Consider the following 17,832-nt stretch of genomic DNA (forward strand, 5'->3'; position numbering starts at 1 on the left):
GACGGCGGCCGCGGCCTCCTCCTCCCCTCAAGATGAACTCGCGGCTGCGGCACTGGAGGGAAGCGGCCACGCTGCTGCTGGCGGCGGGCACGCCGGCGCGGCCGCCGCGCTCCCCGCTCGGCCCCTTTGACTATGAGCTGCTGCTGCTGCAGCGGAGCTCCCGCAGCGGCTTCATGCCCCGCGCCCACGTCTTCCCAGGGGGCCTGGTGGAGGCGGCGGACTTCTCCGCTGACTGGCTGGGGCTGCTGCCCGCCTCGCCTCGCTGCGGGCTGGGCCTCGTCAAGCCGCCGCCTCTCGGCAGCAGCCGGGCCCCGCTCTTCGCCACCGACCGGGAGCGGCTGGGCTCGCCGCTGCCGGGGGAAGTCGCCTTCCGCATCTGCGCTATCAGGGAAACTTTCGAGGAGGCGGGGATCCTGCTGCTGGTCCCGGGGCGCGGGCCGGCGGCGGGCAGCGGCCCGGCCCCCCCGCTGCCAGCGGAGCGCCTGCCCCCCGCCGCGGAGCTGGGCGAGTGGCGGCGCCGGGTGCAGGAGGACCCGGCCTGCTTCTTGCACCTGTGCCGGCACCTGGGCTGCGTCCCCAATATTTGGGCGCTGCAGGAGTGGAGCAACTGGCTGACCCCTGTGGGCCGGGCTGGTCGCGGCGGCCGGCGCTACGACACGGCGTTCTACCTGTGCTGCCTGGAGAAGCGGCCGCCCCACGCCTCGCAGGACGACCAAGAGGTGACAGCCTTCCTGGTAAGCGCGGCGCCGGCCCGGCCGCGGGCTGGCGCAGGAGGAGGCGCCTGGGCTTCCCCGCGCTCCCCCGGCAACGAGCGGGAGCGGCCCTGCTGCTGCCCCGTACGGCCCTCCGCCGCCCGCCTCGGGGAAGCCGCCCGGCCTCTGGCCTGTGTGCGCTACAGTCCGGCGGAAAAGGCGACCAAGCAGTCGTCCAAAGGTCTAGCTCTCTGGCCCTCCTGGTAACGCTGCCTTACGGCGCCAGACAAGGGAAGGCAGCTTTCATGGTTATCCTCTCCCTTGTGCATCCTCCTTCCAATCAGTAACTGCCGCTGCCCACCTTAATCGGACGCGCAGCTGTAACTGCTGGCAGAAGAGGGTGTTTCGTGAAGGTCATTTTACACGAAGTTTTATGGCTGTCGTGGTTTAACCCCAGCCAGCAACCAAGCACTGCACAGCTGCTCGCTCACCCTCCCCTCCCTCCCCGGGGGGATGGGGGAGAGAATCGGAAAAAAAAAAAAAATTAAAACCTGTGGGTTGAGATAAAGACAGTTTAATAGGACAGCAAAGGAAGAGAAAATAATAAGAAATAAAAGAATACACAAAACAAGTGATGCACAGTGCAGTTGCTCACCACCCACCGACCAATGCCCAGCCCGACCCTGAGCAGCGATCGCTCCCCCCGGCGTCTATAGGAGCACGATGCCATACGGTATGGAACAGCCCTTGGGCCGGGCTGGGTCAGCTGTCCCCGCTCTGCCCCCTCCTGGCTTCTGGTGCACCCGGCAGAGCATGGGAAGCTGAAAAGTCCTTAACTGGTGTAAGCACTAATTAGCAACAACTAAAACATCCGTGTGTTATCCCCATCAGCCTCACACTAAACCCCAGCCACAGCACTATACCAGCTGCAAGGAAGAAAACTAACTCTATCCCAGCCGAAACCAGGACAACGGCATAGGATGCGTGTCACATCAGATCATTTTCACCTTGCATTACTGTACCTTTCAAAGGCGGATGACAAGTAATCACTCTATACATTCACTCGTGCAGTATCAGTGGAGTATTGCCGTCATACCCTAACGTTCAGCATGCTTGGGGAGATCCATGTGGTATGTACGAAGTGCTCCAGGGCTACAAGAGCTGCTAGTAATTTTTGTCTTTTGTAGTCACTTGAAATATTTTAAGTAACATACAAACTTGTCGAATTAGCGTATTATTAAAAAAATTTTTGGAACAGTTTTTTGGAACAATTTTTTGGAACATTTTTGGCATTGGACCAGGCTGCCCAGGGAAGTGGTTGAGTCTCCATCCCTGGAGGTATTTAAAAGATGGGTGGATGTGGTGCTTAGGGACATGGTTTAATGGCGGACTTGGCCGTACTAGGTTAACGGTTGGGCTTGATGATCTTAAGGGTCTTTTCCAACCTTAATGATTCTATGATTTTTGGAGCTATATTGATTTTTGTAGCTTTTTTAATTGGGGGGTTAGAAGAGTAAATAACTTCATGGAGAAACTTCTTAAGACAGCTCAGCGTCAGGTACGTGGAGGATCTTTAAGTTTTTCTAGAATTCTGAAAAGTTTGAAAGCAAGTTAGAAGTAGATGAGAAACCAGGCAGTTCTGTGAAATTTAACCTAACGATTTTGGTATTACTGATGTTTCTATATTTGTTTTTTGAACAGCTCTTGCTACAGAAATTTAAAAGTACCTGAGATCTTATCTTCAAAAGAGTTTGTTATATTTTTTTTAATAACAGCATAAATCTACTGCAAATGCTTATGTACACATTTATATTATCAAATTCACCATGTGAGATGAAATGAAGATTACTAATAGTTTAAACATGCAGAACAACGCAAGGCTGAAGCACGAATAGCTGGGTGTTCATGCTCTGAAAACAATGTGCATAGGAAGCAGATGTTTAAAGGTCCTTTTCATTCGTGAAGCATCAGTAGCAGCTTCTGCTAACTGAGTTCACATTGAGTTTAAGGTTTTCTGTTGGTTTTAGTAGACTTTGTCAGGCCCCTAAAACAAGTCTCAATTTTAGTTTCCAAACTTGGCATGCTTATGTGTAAAATAAACACTTATTTATTTTTATAGGAAAAAGAGTAATTTTTATAGATTGCTTTTATTATGTTTTTTCAATTTTTTAAAATTTCTTTTTGTTGTTATTTTGGTATAGTTTATACATGGGTTTTATTGTTTTCAGCAAATTTGGACTGTTTCAAGCTCTTTTTCTGTAAAGACTTCCTTGCTGATGGCTTTTAAAGTTACTGATACTTTCTATCTGCTGCTGAAACTATTACTTCAAGGCTTGTTTTCATCTTACAGTGGTCATCACCTCCAGAAGCCATTGAACGCTTTAAATCTCAAGAAATATGGTTTGCTCCACCTCAGTTCTATGAATTGTGTAGGCTGTGCAACTTCTCTTCACTTCATGAGTTACACAAGTTCAGCTCTGATCGAGCTCTAGAGGGATGTGAACGTTGGATGTCTGTGGTGTTAACTGCTTCAGATGGCTACATTCAGCTATTGCCAGGTAAGAAAAGAGATGAAGGTTCTTTTAAATATTAAAAAACTTGGGAATTAATACATACTGAAGCCACATGACATAAATCCATCTATAACTGTAAAGAAAATATTCTTTTAAGTCAAGTTACTGCTTGCTTTTTCTACTGATTGGTTTCCTTCTTTGATACAGTTGATAATGGCTATTGTCAGAGATAAGCTACTGAATCAGACAGACAGCACAGTTATTTCTGTACTTACTCATCATCTCATTGTCTCATATGGTTGCCATTAATATGTTTGTTTATGAAGAAATTCTAGCATTTCAACTTTTTTTTTAATCTGAAGGGCGTATTAGAACTCTTCCTATTTAGTCCTTTTCAGTGGGAATTCTCATTTACTTCAGTTACTCGTTTGTCTTTGTAAGGGCAAGTGGATCAAGCATAGCTGCGGTATCAGTCTTCACCATTGCAGTGATAGGGCAGTGATCTAAAAAGATACACTCGTTCGTTTTCCTCCTGTCCTTTCTACTTAAGTCTCTCATTTCAATCATGTACATTTTTGCCTTCTCCTTAAGAAAAGCTGCATCTACTATTTCTTATTTTCTGCTTCTTTAGTTTGCTTTTCATTATGCTTTCTCCTGGGTTTTTTTTGTCACTATTGACCTCTAGAAATTCTGTATTTGGAGTATATTAGCATTCTTGCACAAGAGTAACATGCATTTATATGGCAAAACACTGTTTTCTTCAACAAAACAGAACCAAATAGTTTCTATTCTTAGTCCTACTGTAGCCTATCTTTATACTCTTGGAAAAGTAGTTGTCTTGTCCACCATCTATTATATAAATTCATATAGGCTGTGATTATAGCATATTGGTATTACCGGGAACACTGGACCATTCAGATCAACACCTCAAATGTGCGCTGCCGCGTCACTGACAGACACTTCAGAAATTTATGGCTGTATCTTTAAATCTGAAGATGTTTAGAGGCAATTTACTTTTTTGTTGTGAAATACATTCCACTGAGTTTCATGTCCTGATAAAGATTAAAAAATTGCTAGCGTCACTTGATCAAAAGGCTGAAAAATAAGGTAGGCAATGTATAACTAAAACTTTTTTTCTGCCCCCAGGAGATGAGTTATATCCAGAAGATCCAGATTATACAGGAGAAAAGAAAATAATCATGTCAACAGATAAGAAGGTTGAAGATCTCATGAAAGAGGGTAGTGTATTTCACAGGATAGTAATAAAAAACATCAACGATTTTGCTGTCTATGTTAATATTCAAGCAAAATATAAACATATGAATCCATTGATGATAAACTCTGATTGTCCAGATTACAATAGCAGATTATAGTATCTGTTTGGTTTAAAGCTAGAATATTTTTACATACATACATATGCACTGTGGTTTTGGTCCTTTCTAACCATTGCCAAATAGTCAGGAAAACATTCCTTTGTGCTGCCAAAGCATTCTGTGTGTGCGTGGTTTGAGATTTATGTGTACCTAATTCTTTGAGTCTTTGAAACAGCACAGTTGTGCCAGTTACGATGTTTAGAGGCTACTGAAAACTTAACGTAACGGTCAACTTAATTATTGATTAACTTAAATACAGTTCAATGGTAAATATACTGAGCCATTACCACCTTATTCTACTTACATACTAATTGCAGAATATGCTGCAACGCTGGTCTGGTGGGTCACGCAGATCCTTTTCTCACTGAAAATTTAAGCGTATACCATGTTCAGAACAAGTATGTTTCGAGTTGAAGAATTCTTTTACTATGCTTCCCAAAGTTATCCATTAGACAACTGTAATGTGTGCCTAGGAATGAATGAAATCTCCCATTCCATATCTGCTGACATCTCCCAGTCTATTCTCTTTAATTTTGGGGAAAAACAGTGTATATGTGTATATATAGATTTATTAGCTGAAATTCACTTTTTAAAAAAATTACTATAAAGTTAATGCTTATATTCGATATACCTAAATCCTTTCTACTAATGGTAATCTATGCAAAACTTTACCATTTTCAAAGGTAGAGATAATTTAGATAAACTAAGTCATCTATCAGATTGAGTGTGTTCTCACCATTTTTTATTCATGATAATTTTTATCTTCAAGTTGTTAGCAATTTAAAAAAATAGAAAAATAAATCATTTAGCTCCAAAGAGATACCAACAACTTCAGGGAATAACGTACTACCTTGGAAACACCCACTTCCATATTTCAACATCCCACATTTTGCTTCTCAACTATTCTGCTAAATATATCTGAGATTTAAGAACTTCAGAGGAAGGATTGCTGCTTGCTTTTTTGTTCTGGATTTTTGTTTTTTTGGTTTTGTCTTTTTTTGTGCAATAAGTGGAGAAAATGGAGCAGTGATGTAAGTTCTTCTTTACCTGGAAGAAGAATGAATGATGACTTGAGATCAGCCAGTAAAGTTGTTCAGAAGGCTTTGTTTCAGCTTTTGTTCTGTATTTCAATTAAAACCTTCTGCAACATTTTCATTAAATTGAATTGCTTTGTAGCACTCATTTGGATTGGAAAAAAAAATGCGTGTCCTTCTCTTCTCTCTGAACATGCTCACACTGTTCTTGATTTTGCAGACCTTGTTGAAATTCGTGTACCTCTGCTAAACATGGATCATGTGAAGCAGTACATTATGTATACTGTATATTATGCAGTATAATATCGCCTTCAGAATATTCTGGCTAACTCTTCTGAACATGAAGACAACAGGATAATTAAAAGGGAGAGTAGAGGAAGCAAAGAAAGTACCCTGTATGGCTGTCTTACGGGATTTTTAGCTTTTTGAGATTAACACTGGACACTGTAGTACTAGGAAGACACGAGGGAAAGGCATGCTTACAATCATATTTGTGGCATCTTTACTAACAAATATCTTGGCTTCAAAATGATTCAGTTATTTATTCATAATGGGCAAAATAACTCATCCAAGTAATTGCTAGGTTGTTTTATAAGTTACAGTGAGAACATACACAAATTAACAAGATACAGCATTGATAAAGATGTGGTATTGGTTGGGCTCTCACTTTCTGCGTAGAACCAAGATTCCTTATTTTGAGCTGGTAGACAGTAATGCAGCAAATTAAAGTTATTCTGTCAGCCCAGGGAAGGGGGACAGAGAAACACTTGCAAAACTATTTCAATTTGATTGTTGTTGTGTAGCAACAACAGTAAACTACTCTCTTCTGTTCCTGCAGACAGAGGCTTAAAAAAAAATACCCTATCCGTGATAATTGGTAATAGAATCGTAGAATGGTTTGGTTTGGAAGGGACCTTTTAAACATCATCTAACCCAAGACTCCCGACGTGGGCAAGAACATCTTTCACTAGATCAGGTTGCTCAAAGCCCTGTCCAACCTGACCTTGAACACTTCCAGTGACGGGACATCCACAACTTCTCTGGGCAACCTGTTCCCATGTCTCACTACCCTCACTGTAAAAAATTTCTTCCATGTATCCAATCTAAACATACTCTCTTTCAGTTTAAAACCATTACCCCTTGTGCACTCACTACAAGCCCTGGTAAAAAGCCTCTCTCCATCTTATAAGCCCCCCTTTAAGTATTGAAAGGCAACAATAAGGTTTCCCCAGAGCCTTCTCTTCTTCAGGCTGAATAACCCCAACTCACTCAGGCTTTCTTCACAGGAGAGGTGCTCCAGCCCTCTGATGATTTTCATGGCCCACCTCTGGATCCACCCAAGCAGGTCCATGTCTTTCTTGTACAGGGGACTCCAGAGCTGAATGCAGTGCTCCAGGTGGGGTCTCACAAGAGCAGAACAGAAGGGGAGAATCGCCTCCCTCAATCTGTTGGCTGTGCTCCTTTTGATGCAGCCCAGGATACAATAGGCTTTCTGGGCTGCGAGCACACATTGCCAGCTCATGTCCAATTTTTCATCAACCAGTACCCCCAATTCCTTCTCTGCAGGGCTGCTCTCAATCCCTTCATCACCCAGTCTGTACTGATACTGGTGATAACCCCAACCCAGGTACAGGAGCTTGCACTTGGCCTTGTTTAACTTCACAAGTTTCACATGGGCCCACTTCTGATACCTGTCAAGGTCCTCCAGATGGCATCCCTTACATCTAGCGTGCCAACTGCACCACTCCGCTTAGTATCATCTGCAAAATTGCTATCTATGTCATCAACGAAGATATTAAACAGTATTGGTCTCAGCATGGACCCTTGAGGGACACCACTTGTTACTGGTTTCCATTTAGACATGGAGCCATTGACTGTAACTCTTTGGATGTGACCATACAGCTAATTCCTTATCCATCTAATAGCCCATCCATCAAATCCATCTCTATCCAATTTAGAAGCAAGAATTTGGGGGGGGACCATGTCAAAGGCCTTACAGAAGTCCAGGTTACTCTTCCCTTGTCCACTGATGTAGTCACTCCATTGTAGAAGGCCACTAGACTAGTCAGGCACTGTTTGCCCTTGCTGAAACCATGTGGGCTGTCTCAAATCACCTCCCTGTTTTCCATATGCTTCAACATATCTTTCACAAGATCTGTTACATGATCTTACCAGGCACAGAGGTGATGCTGACTGGTCTGAGGTTCCCAGCGTTCTCCTTTTTACCCTTTTTAAAAATGCGTGTGATATTCCCTATTCTCCAGTCACTGGAGACTTTGCCTGACTGTCACAACTTTTCAAATACAATGGAGAGTGGCTTGGCAACTGCACGTGTCAGTTCCCTCAGGGCCCTGGGATGCATCTTGTCAGGTCCCGTGGACTTGTCTATGTTCAGGTTCTTCAAATGGTCTTGAACTTGGTCTTCTCCTATGTTGGAAAATACTTTATTCCCCCACCTTGAGATTCAGGGACTTGAGAGATGTGGGAAGAGGGACTGCCAGTGAAAACTGAGGCAAAAAAATCGTGGAGTACCTCAGCCTTCTGCATGTGGGTTGTCACTAGATGTCCCATCTTATTTATCAGGGGGGTGGGGGTATATACATTTTCTTAAGTCCTCCTTTTCTGACCAACATACTTGCAGGAGCCCTTATTATTACTCTTCACATCCCTTGCCAAATTCAGCTCCAGCTGTGCCTTAGCTCTCCTGATCCCATTCCTATACACCCAGGCAGTATCCCTATATTCTTCCCTATGGATACATATTCCTGCTTCCAGTGCCTATGCCTTTCTTTCTTGCACTTCAGTTTGACCAGAAAGGCCTTACTCAGTGTCCTGATTTCAGCTGGGATAGAGTTAATTTTCTTCCCAGTAGCTGGTATAGTGCTGTGGTTTGGATTTAGTGTGAGAATAATGTTGGTAACACACGGATGTTTTAGTTGTTGCTAAGTAGTGTTTACATGAGTCAAGGACTTCTTCAGCTTCCCATGCTCTGCCAGGTGCACAAGAAGCTGGGAGGGGGCACAGCCAGGACAGCTGACTCAGACTGGCCAAAGGGCTGTTCCATACCATATGACATCATGCTCAATATATAAACTGGGGGGAGTTGTCCAGGGGGCGTGATCACTGCTCAGTGACTGGCTGGGCATCAGTCAGCAGGTGGTGAGCAGTTGCATCACTTGTTTTTCCTGGTTTTTGTTTCTCTCTCTCTCTCTCTCTCGTTGTTTTCTTTTTCATGACAATTTTCAATTATCATCATCATTATTATTATTGTATTTCAATTGTTAAACTGTTCTTAACTCTACCCACGAGTTTTCTTACTTCTCTTCTTCAGATTCTCTCCCCCATCTTACCAGGGGGGAGGGTGAGCGAGCGGCTGTGTGGTGCTTGGTTGCTGACTGCAGCTAAACCATGACACTCAGCTGTGCTGGTCTCCTGCCTTCCTCGCCTGATTTCTTACACACTGGAATCAAGAGCTTTTGTACTTTAAGAAAAACATCTTTAAAGAGCTGCCAGCTCTCTTCTGGTCCTTTATTGCTGAGAGCAGTTTCCCAAGGGCTCCCATCCTCTAGTTCCTTAAACAACTGAAAGTTCACTCTCCTAAAATTCTGGGTCTTCACTTTACTCTTCATCTGGCCCATATCCCTCGAGATCATGAATTCAAATATACAAAACAATATATAAAAGAAAATACAAGAAAACCAAAGAAATTACATAATCTGCAACTGCTTTGATTTTGCAATACAGTCTTCCATAGTTGCTGGAGAGCTTCCCTGATGATTTTTCATTGTTCTGTACCTTATGGTTGTTCTACCAGTTTCCCTTTGTGGTAGAAAGTAGCTATTAGGAGAAAATATTTTTAGGAAAGAAATTATTCAGCAACCTAGATACATGTTAGATTCTTCCAGAAGTTTTTACACACCTGCGTGTTGCTGTACATTATCCCTTTAATTCTAATCTAAGTTTTGCTGTGTGTCAAAAACAGTTACTTCAGTACTAAATCCGTATCTTAAGTGAACAGTCTGCCTCTCGATCTTTGATCGTCTCCTGTAACTTTTTTTTTCCACCAACAAAAGCAAAATGGTCCACTAGGGGGAGCTTGAAGGACAAAGGACAAAAAAAGTAACAAAAAAATAACAAAGTAACAAAAATATACTATTTTACATAGAAAGTGATAACAATCGTTAAATGCAAGCATAAATGGCTTAGAATATACATACAGTAAATACCTTTTAATATTAAGTTAAAAATATTGATGATTAAAGCTGTAGTTTCAAAATATCGAGCCACTTTTAAGTATAGGCTTCTGCCCAAAGAGGTGGGCTTTCTTTCCCAGCTGGATGTTTCATCCCCTTCTCTTGGGCTGGCACCTTGTCCATGCAGCCTTGTGCCAAACTAAAACAGGCCCAAAACACTTTCTTTTTTTTTTTTAAAGCCTGAATGGAAAGGGTAGTGTACAACAGAATGAATTAAAAAGAAGAAAAAAGAAGTAGCTGCTTTACCACAGAGCTTGCAATGCGGCAGTGAACGTTTTCTTTGAGCCCTAAATGCTATGGGACATTTACAATAGCTGTTTTCTGTTGTGGATGTGTAGCATAGCTGAACTCCAGTAGGGAAGTGCCAGGTGCTCTTTCTCCCCGTCTCCCTAACTTTACACACCTTTCAAGAGCACGCTCGGCCTCTGACTTTGCGGCCTCCGGGAAAAACATGTGACCCCGCCTCTGAAGGCACCGCCACAGGAGCCACCCCAGCCCGCTGCCTTCCAGCTGCCCCGCCACGCTCCTGTCTGGCCCCTTCCCTCCTCAGCCTGAGGAGCTGCACGGCGAGCCTCGCCCCCCGAGCCCGGAGCAGGGACAGCAGCAAGGCAAGACTCTCACTCAAGGCTCGTTTACCACAACAACACACTTAAAGAGCCGAGAACGCGCCCTTACGGTTCGCTAACCCCGCTCCGACGACCCGCTCCTCGCCGCGGCCGCGCACCCGGCATCCCCTCAGCAGCACACGGCCCGCGCGCGGCAGACACCAGGCGGAGCCCCGAGGGCGCGCACGGCCCGGCTGCGGCTGCGTGCGCATGCGCGGTGGGCGTGGGCGTGATTGTGGCGGCGGGAGGCCTGGCTGCTTCTGGGCGCTTCTAAGGGGAGCGGCAGGGCGCTCAGGGCCGCTGTGGTGTCGGAGGCTGAGGTTAGGGCGCTGGTTTTGATGAGAAAGAGCGCGAAACTAAGGCAGAATATGAAGGAGTACGGGGGGTAGAGAGTAAAGCAAAAAGCATAGTTTCTTAACAGTCTTTCCCCTTTTGCTGTGCTCTTTCCTCGCGCGGTGCCTGTTAGATGTGGGTTGTTCAGCTGGAGTAAGCCTGACTAGAGGGAGAGAGGCTGGGGAAGCGAGTCGGTGGTTTTTTCCAGGAGCGTTTGCATCAGCCTTGTGTTGCTGTAGAGGCAGCTTTTTACCCTCTCCCGTTATGTTTTCTTAAGGTAGCAGTTTGGGGTGAGGGGTTTGGTGATCTCTTGAATCTTTACAAGGTAAATACCCTTAGCGTTGGGTATGGGATTTGAGCAAACGTTTGTGTTCTTATTTAGTTCTTAATAACAAAGTAGGTAGGTTGTTATTAGGAATACGTTGGGAGAGCTAGCCTTTTATGTGGGTGTGCTTTTCCTTGATACTTTGATAAGTCATTTATTGATTTTGTACTTCTCAAACTGAGATTAGGAGAGGTTATTTATGCCTTTCACATGTTATTCCTGAAATAAAAGTGTATGTTTTTTAAGTGTCTAAGGCAGTACTGTGTATGTCATGTTATAGTATATTATAGTGCAGTGTTAGAGACTTATGTGTAACCTGGATGGTATGCTTGTGTTGTATGCTATTAGGCAAAGCTTCTAAAATAGTTATTTCATTTAGTTTCAAACTGGGAATAATTAGTACCATCTCTTAGCAAAGCATGTTGCTAGTTATGACCACAGTGTAGCTTGCTTATTTAGCGCTGACTTGTTCAGCTAGCTTTGGAAGCGGAAGACCAATGTTTTGACTTCCATCTCCCAAAACATTTTATTAGGCACCTATTTCCAGTGTGAATTCTTATAAGTGGTAAGCTAGGCACTGTAGCGATGATATCATGATGTGCTGGTTTGTGCCAAAATGAAATGCAAATTACTTCAGTCTATAGGTAGTTTATTATTCCATTGTAATTCCTAAGTATCCTATGTACCATTGCAGATGAATGTAATGTGAAATACTGGTAAAAATCTCCATTATGTTAAAATTGTTTGCTAAGGTTGGAACTCTTCTTTTGTGTTAGGTTGTTGGGTTTTTTTAATGATGTAAGCTTTTCTCTGGTGTTTCTGTCCATTTGATCATGTAGATAGATTGTAGCAGCCTTTGTCTTCAATCCGCCTGTTTCTGTTGGTCTTTGAATGTAAGATAAACAGTGATATACTGCAAGTAGGCTGAGGATAACAGGTGTGTTTTGGTGTGCTAAAAATTGATGTGGTTGTATGTAAATAAGTGTGGATGGCAAATCTTAATTAGGCTTTAACATAGTGCCTCATTAAGACAGCTCGTTTGAACCCTTTGATACATGTAAATCAGTTGCCTAGACTAATACTCCTGAGAGAAGTAGCAAAAATCTTTAGGCTTGCTTTAGATGTATGCTCTTTAGATATGCTTCAAAAAAAATGACAGCTTTAACAGTGGTTAATCAAATGTTTGTTGTTCTTTTACAGTAGTGTTGAGGAAGACTAGCTGAGAAACATGGAAGTCTTGGTATTAGAGGTATGCTGGCATTTTTTAAAGCCTGAAGGATTGTTGTTTATTTCAATGCAATGCTCTGGAAGTTAGATTTACAAATAAGATGAGGCCTCTGTGTTTCCGTTCAGTAGCACTTTCTTAAACTTGTCGGGTCATATATGGATTATATATCTTTTGTAATTTCTTTTAGGTGTTTATGTTGGTTTCATCTCAAAAGAGGTCACTGGGGATGCAGCTAAAATCTAAAATGGAAGATGTGCAACATAATCTTAAATGGAGTGTAGTAGAGTACTAGATTCTACTGAATTCCATGAGAGATCATGGAAAAATAATTTTCCCAGAATACAACCAGGACAGCTGACCCAAGGGATATTCCATACGATATGATGTCATGCTCAGCAATAAAAGCTGTGGGGAAGGAGGGGGAAAGGGGGACATCTGTGGTTATCAAATTTGTCTTCCCAAGTCAGTGTTACATGTGATGAAGCCCTGTTTTCCTGGAAGTGGCTAAACATCTGCCTGCCAGTGTGAAACAGTGAATGCATTCCTTGCTTTGCTTGCATGCACAGCTTTTGCTTTACCTGTCAGCTGTTTTTATATCAACCCATGAGTTTTCTCACTTTTACTCTTCCAATTCTCTGAGTCATCCCACTGCAGGGGAGTGAGGGAGCAGCTGTGTGGTGTTTAGCTGCCTATTGGGATTAACCCACAACAACTGGGATCCCAGATCAGCTGAAAAACTGCAATATAAAGGTTTACAGAGGCTGAGCAGAAAGCTGTTTTAAAGAAACTAACTGTCTTGCAGGCTTTCTGAGCCTGAAGAAAAGTTCATTGGTGGGGTTTGTTGTGTGTTTTGGGTTTCTTATACATACTTCTTGAGAACAATATGGAAGTAAAAAGCTTTGTCTTTGCACTTTACCCACTGTTTGGTTTAACCAACTTTTTAGATAATGCTACTACCTTTTAGACTATACATGCCATTAGTTGCAGTGCTGAAGAAACTTGGAAGCTGAGAAGTCATTTAATGAACTAATGGTCTGAAATTGAAAGATGTTTTGCTTGTTAATGTTCTGTATGCTAGGTATCAGTTACCGTAATTTTTAAGGTGCCTCACTAAAGATTTTAAGTTTTATTTTTACATTGCTGCTCAGATGTTCTTAAAAACATCCTATCATTTTAGCAGGAGCTAATAGTATTTGTTATTGTTATCTACTTCTTGCCCCAGATTGAAAATCCAGGTTGCTTTTGGGTTACTGTGAAAGGATGTGGGCCTTACGTAGTCGATGAAATGGAATATAAAATCCTGAATGCTGAAATGAATCAGTTCTATGACAAATCTTCTAAAAATGTGGATGAAGTAAAACCAGTAATGGTAGAAGAAGGCCAGGTAAGAATCATTGCTATATTGTGCAGATAGAGAGAAATCATCTGTTATTTGCATTGGTTTGGGGGTGAAGTATCCCAGATATGCATTAATCTTTTTTTTTTTTTTTTTTTTCAATATTGCTGTATAGAAAAGTAGATAATGGCATCTGTGGGTTACATCTTCTTATCTGTAAACTTCATAACTATGTAAGCTGCAATGCTTGCATTTTAAAAAGAAAACTGAGGGCTGTATAATAAATACTATATTCTTGTCTCTAAAAAGACTTTGAGTGTAATTTGCTCCATTTACCAGAACCTGCTGTCTTGTTCTTTCTTTTTCAGACTTGTGTGGTTTTCAGTGAAGAACTCAAATGCTGGTGCAGAGCGGTTATTAAGTCAATCATGTACTGTACAGATCATTATCAAACTGAATGTTTTCTTGTGGATTATGCCAAATACATTTTTGTTAAATCAAAGGAGTAAGTGTTCGGGTTTTTCGACACTGTCACTGAAATGTATTTGTTAGTTAATGGATACGGATGCTATTAATATTTATTTAGATTGATAGTGACAAGGCTTTGGTTTAATTGAGGTGCGGGTTGGGTCCACAAGGAACTGCTAGCCGTATGATAGGCACTTGCAAGTGTGGATGCAAACCAGTCTTTGTTTTATGAATTTTTAAAGATGCTTCCTATTGTAGGTTTTCTTTTTTTAAAGATTTGAAATAGAAATAATGTCAGTTTGTTATGACTGAAATGTATGATTGCCAGCTAACATTATTTATATATACTTTGCTCCCTTATTAAGGGATTATATAGTAAAAAATTATAACCAGCGAAGATCATTCACAAAGCTTATATGGAAGCAGGGTTTCACTTGCTGCACCAGCTTTTGACATCTAGACACAAGTATGTGGGTTTTTCCCACTGCAGTTTACTGGCTTGCTAACTTTATTAAGACCTGACAGTCTGTCTTGGCATGGTGCAAAAAAGGTGAGTTTTCACAGGTTCCGAGTTCTTAATAAAACCACTATGAAACATACTGTTTCTAAAATATTGAAAAATGTGTTCTAAAAAATAACTGTTCCAGCTCTTAGCTAGATCTAAAGTTCGTTTCACTAATAAAATATGCAACTTTGAGTACAGGAAGCTTTACCAAATGTTTCTTTGTAGTATTCCACAAAATGAAGAGAACTTATTTAAAAATAAATCTCAAGTCAAATGTTCTAAAATTGAATGTTGCTGTATTGGAAAACAACTTGACAATGCCCTGAGTTTAAAATGTGTTCAATTAGAAGTAAATGTGCGATTTACTGCTTTTTCATTGTAAAATAAAAAATTGAACAGAAGTGATAAGTGTATGGATCTCAAAAGCTTGCTATATACATTGTCTTGCTGGTTATTAAAAGTCTCCAACCAAACCAAGTATAAAGGATAAGATTAACACTCTAGCGATACCTTTATAAAGAATAAATTCACTTTAGGAAAATGAGTACAAATGCGAATTAGTGTATTTATTAGATTTCCTTCTTGCTGGTGTTAATCGTACCTGGTTTCTCACACAGAAGTAATAACTGCAAAATGGAATATGCAGTGCCAGGTGGTATATGTGGTAGTATGAGGGCTAAATATCATGAAAAGTCTTCAAACTGTAGTGGCGAAGGATCAGGAAGATTTCGAGTAAATAGGAAGTGTATTCATATCTGGAATGAATCTGTTCACTCATTGCTCCTGGTAGCATCTCTCTTGGAGACAAAGATAAAACACTGGTTCCAGGGTGTTTCACAGTGGGAGCCAAACTTCTGGAAGAACTGTGTTGTCAGATACAGGGTAACGGAAGGATGTGTATGAGACCAGTGACTCCTGGAGAATAAAATCTGCTCTGTAAAATGAGATTATTTCTGCTTTGTTTTTAAGCATTCGAATTGCACTGGAAGCATTTATGCAGATCCCATATAGAGCAAAAAAGTGTAGACTGTATCGGACAAAGCCAGTGACGTTGCGTATTGACTTCTGTGAAGATACTGCAAAAATAGTGTAAGTAGACTTTAGTAAATGTATTCTATTCATACATTTCTCAAATGTGAAGTTTTATTGCAGAATTTTTTTTTTTAGAAGAGATTATGTTTCGAGAAGAACATAGGAAATCACATTTGGAGAACTGTTTCTGTTTCAGAGGAGCAGTTCTTAATCAGAACTGCTTCCTTAATGATTCTTCCTTAATGATTTGGGTTTTATTATTCACCTGTTTGAATCTTTTGATATGTATTTAAAAACCTTCAGAAGTTTAGACAAGTTTCTGGCAGTTCTTGCCCTTTGTCTATCATCCTAGAGCTGTGTTTATTGATTCCTAGCACATGACCTTCTTTATTAATCTATCCTTATGTGCTGTTTCTTACAGATGCTCATCTTACTCCTGATACTCTCTCTTTTTTTTTTTTTTTTTTTTTTTTTTGGTGGTAGTTACATGCTTAGCTGAATTGAAGTTCTATAGCTGTTCATAGGTAGTTTTGTTTTTCCCCATTCAGTCTTTTTTTTTTTTCTTGACATATTTTAGATTCCTTTTGTGCTTTCCTTATGTTCATGTCAGTTTTTTTCTCACTGCAGTTTTGAAGGACTTGAATAAGGTTTTCACTGGGGTCTGGCGATAAAGAAAAATGCTTTTGTATCCTTGAGTTCCAGGATGCTTTTGTCAAAGATCATGTCAACTTGAGAGGGGCATGATTAGATCACTGGGGAATGTGGCTCCACAGCAAGAAAGCTACTTTGGTTTGTGTCATTAAAGAATAGTCAAAACTACATGTGGTCAAGCAGGTTTTGGGGTTTTGGTTTTTTTTTTTTTATACCCTTGTTTGGAGGAAGAAATTAGTATTTGACTTCCAATATTCTGACAGAATAAGTATTAGCATAGTTTGGATAGGAATAGCATAAATCTTGAGTGGGCCATCATTGCAAATTATCAAATAAAGTAGTAGATTGTCATATTTTGTTTATGGTGCTCTTCATTTGATTCTCTTTTATACTTAAAGTTGCAGAAGATGATAAAGAGTGAACTTGGTTTTCTGCTACAGACCTTTCAATCTTCAGCACTTCAATGTTTGTTAAGTGCTTGTTCAAAATTGCTCAATATCTATTTAATTGATATGTTCCGCAAGTGAATTCTTGCTTTATTTTTTGTTACACTGTTTCTTTTCTAACCATCATATTTTATGTTGGATGTAGGCCATCATACCTTGACAAAGCAATATCCAGTACTTTTTGATCAGCTCATTTTATTGATAAGCTGAAACAATATTATCAAGACTGAAGTTACATTCCAAGTAGTAAGATTCTGCTAATGTGTCTACTTGGTGCACTTCTTAAGATGTGGCATGACTTGAAATAATGTCTTTACATGCATCCAAAGTTTTTCAAAAACTACCATTTCAATTTTTGATGATGTGGGATAACTGGTTGTGTTTATTTTCCTAGACCAGCCAAAAGATGGGATAGTGCTGCTACTCGGTATTTTCAAAACCTTCTCAAAGGTAAATAAAACATCCTGCCAGAGTCATAATTGGCACTTTTGTTTTGGGGAAAAATCAACTGTTAGAGAAATGTAGTACTTGAGTTTATATATTTGATATTTAAGAATGTTGTGTATTAAAAATAAAGGAGCTAAATAAGGTTTTTTGTGTGGACTGAGTGAGGCAAAAATATTTGTGGAGGTGCACCTTGAGTACTGTGGGTTTCCATGCTGCATAAAGTTTGATAGTTGACTAGATGGTATCTGGCTCTTGGACAGGCTAAATAAGGTAGCACTCGTGTAACATTTGTTTTGACCAGTGGAGCCTTCCTGTGTATTTAGCTTAAATCTTTGAATTAGCATCACAGGTGTATTTTTTAGTTCTGTACAGAGATGGCAAGATCTGGCTTAGGAGTTTACCCTTTCAGTTGCTTTTTGACAAGAATGTAAGCACCAGCTGAGAAGAGGAATATCTATTATAGTTGTTAACAAATAGATTGAGCTCTAAGTAGTTAATTAGTAAGCTAGAACTGCTTTTTCTCCAGTCTGTTCTTGTCCTTTCGTATGTTTGGTGTTTCAGTAGGTCATCCAGTCTTCTTCATATCAAGCC

The 17,832-nt window shown here is 41.1% G+C and overlaps 2 protein-coding genes across 5 annotated transcripts in view; both read left to right on the plus strand.

Moving 5' to 3' along the window:
• Positions 1 to 32: 32 nt before the first annotated feature.
• On the plus strand, positions 33 to 5,795 carry NUDT19 (nudix hydrolase 19). The gene is made up of 3 exons (XM_009465789.2): positions 33 to 734; positions 3,043 to 3,250; positions 4,352 to 5,795. Exons 1-3 carry the CDS (start codon positions 33 to 35, stop codon positions 4,576 to 4,578), a joined length of 1,137 nt encoding a protein of 378 aa, XP_009464064.2. The 3' UTR covers positions 4,579 to 5,795.
• A 4,917-nt stretch (positions 5,796 to 10,712) lies between these two features.
• The window catches only part of TDRD12 (tudor domain containing 12), a 36,014-nt gene continuing 28,894 nt past the window's right edge, over positions 10,713 to 17,832 (plus strand). For all 4 annotated transcript variants that reach the window (XR_015700754.1, XR_015700753.1, XM_087740612.1 and 1 more), the window contains exons 1-6: positions 10,713 to 10,790; positions 12,329 to 12,377; positions 13,579 to 13,740; positions 14,061 to 14,197; positions 15,635 to 15,754; positions 17,189 to 17,244. Coding sequence is in view for 2 of the 4 variants with exons in the window: in XM_087740612.1 (XP_087596738.1) it covers positions 12,357 to 12,377; positions 13,579 to 13,740; positions 14,061 to 14,197; positions 15,635 to 15,754; positions 17,189 to 17,244 (496 nt within the window). In the remaining 2 variants the exon portion in view is untranslated. The remainder of the gene's footprint in view (positions 10,791 to 12,328; positions 12,378 to 13,578; positions 13,741 to 14,060; positions 14,198 to 15,634; positions 15,755 to 17,188; positions 17,245 to 17,832) is intronic.

Source organism: Nipponia nippon, unplaced genomic scaffold (genome assembly GCF_047370975.1).
Source record: "Nipponia nippon isolate SJK-2023a ecotype South Korea unplaced genomic scaffold, ASM4737097v1 scaffold_7, whole genome shotgun sequence".
NCBI lineage: Eukaryota > Metazoa > Chordata > Aves > Pelecaniformes > Threskiornithidae > Nipponia > Nipponia nippon.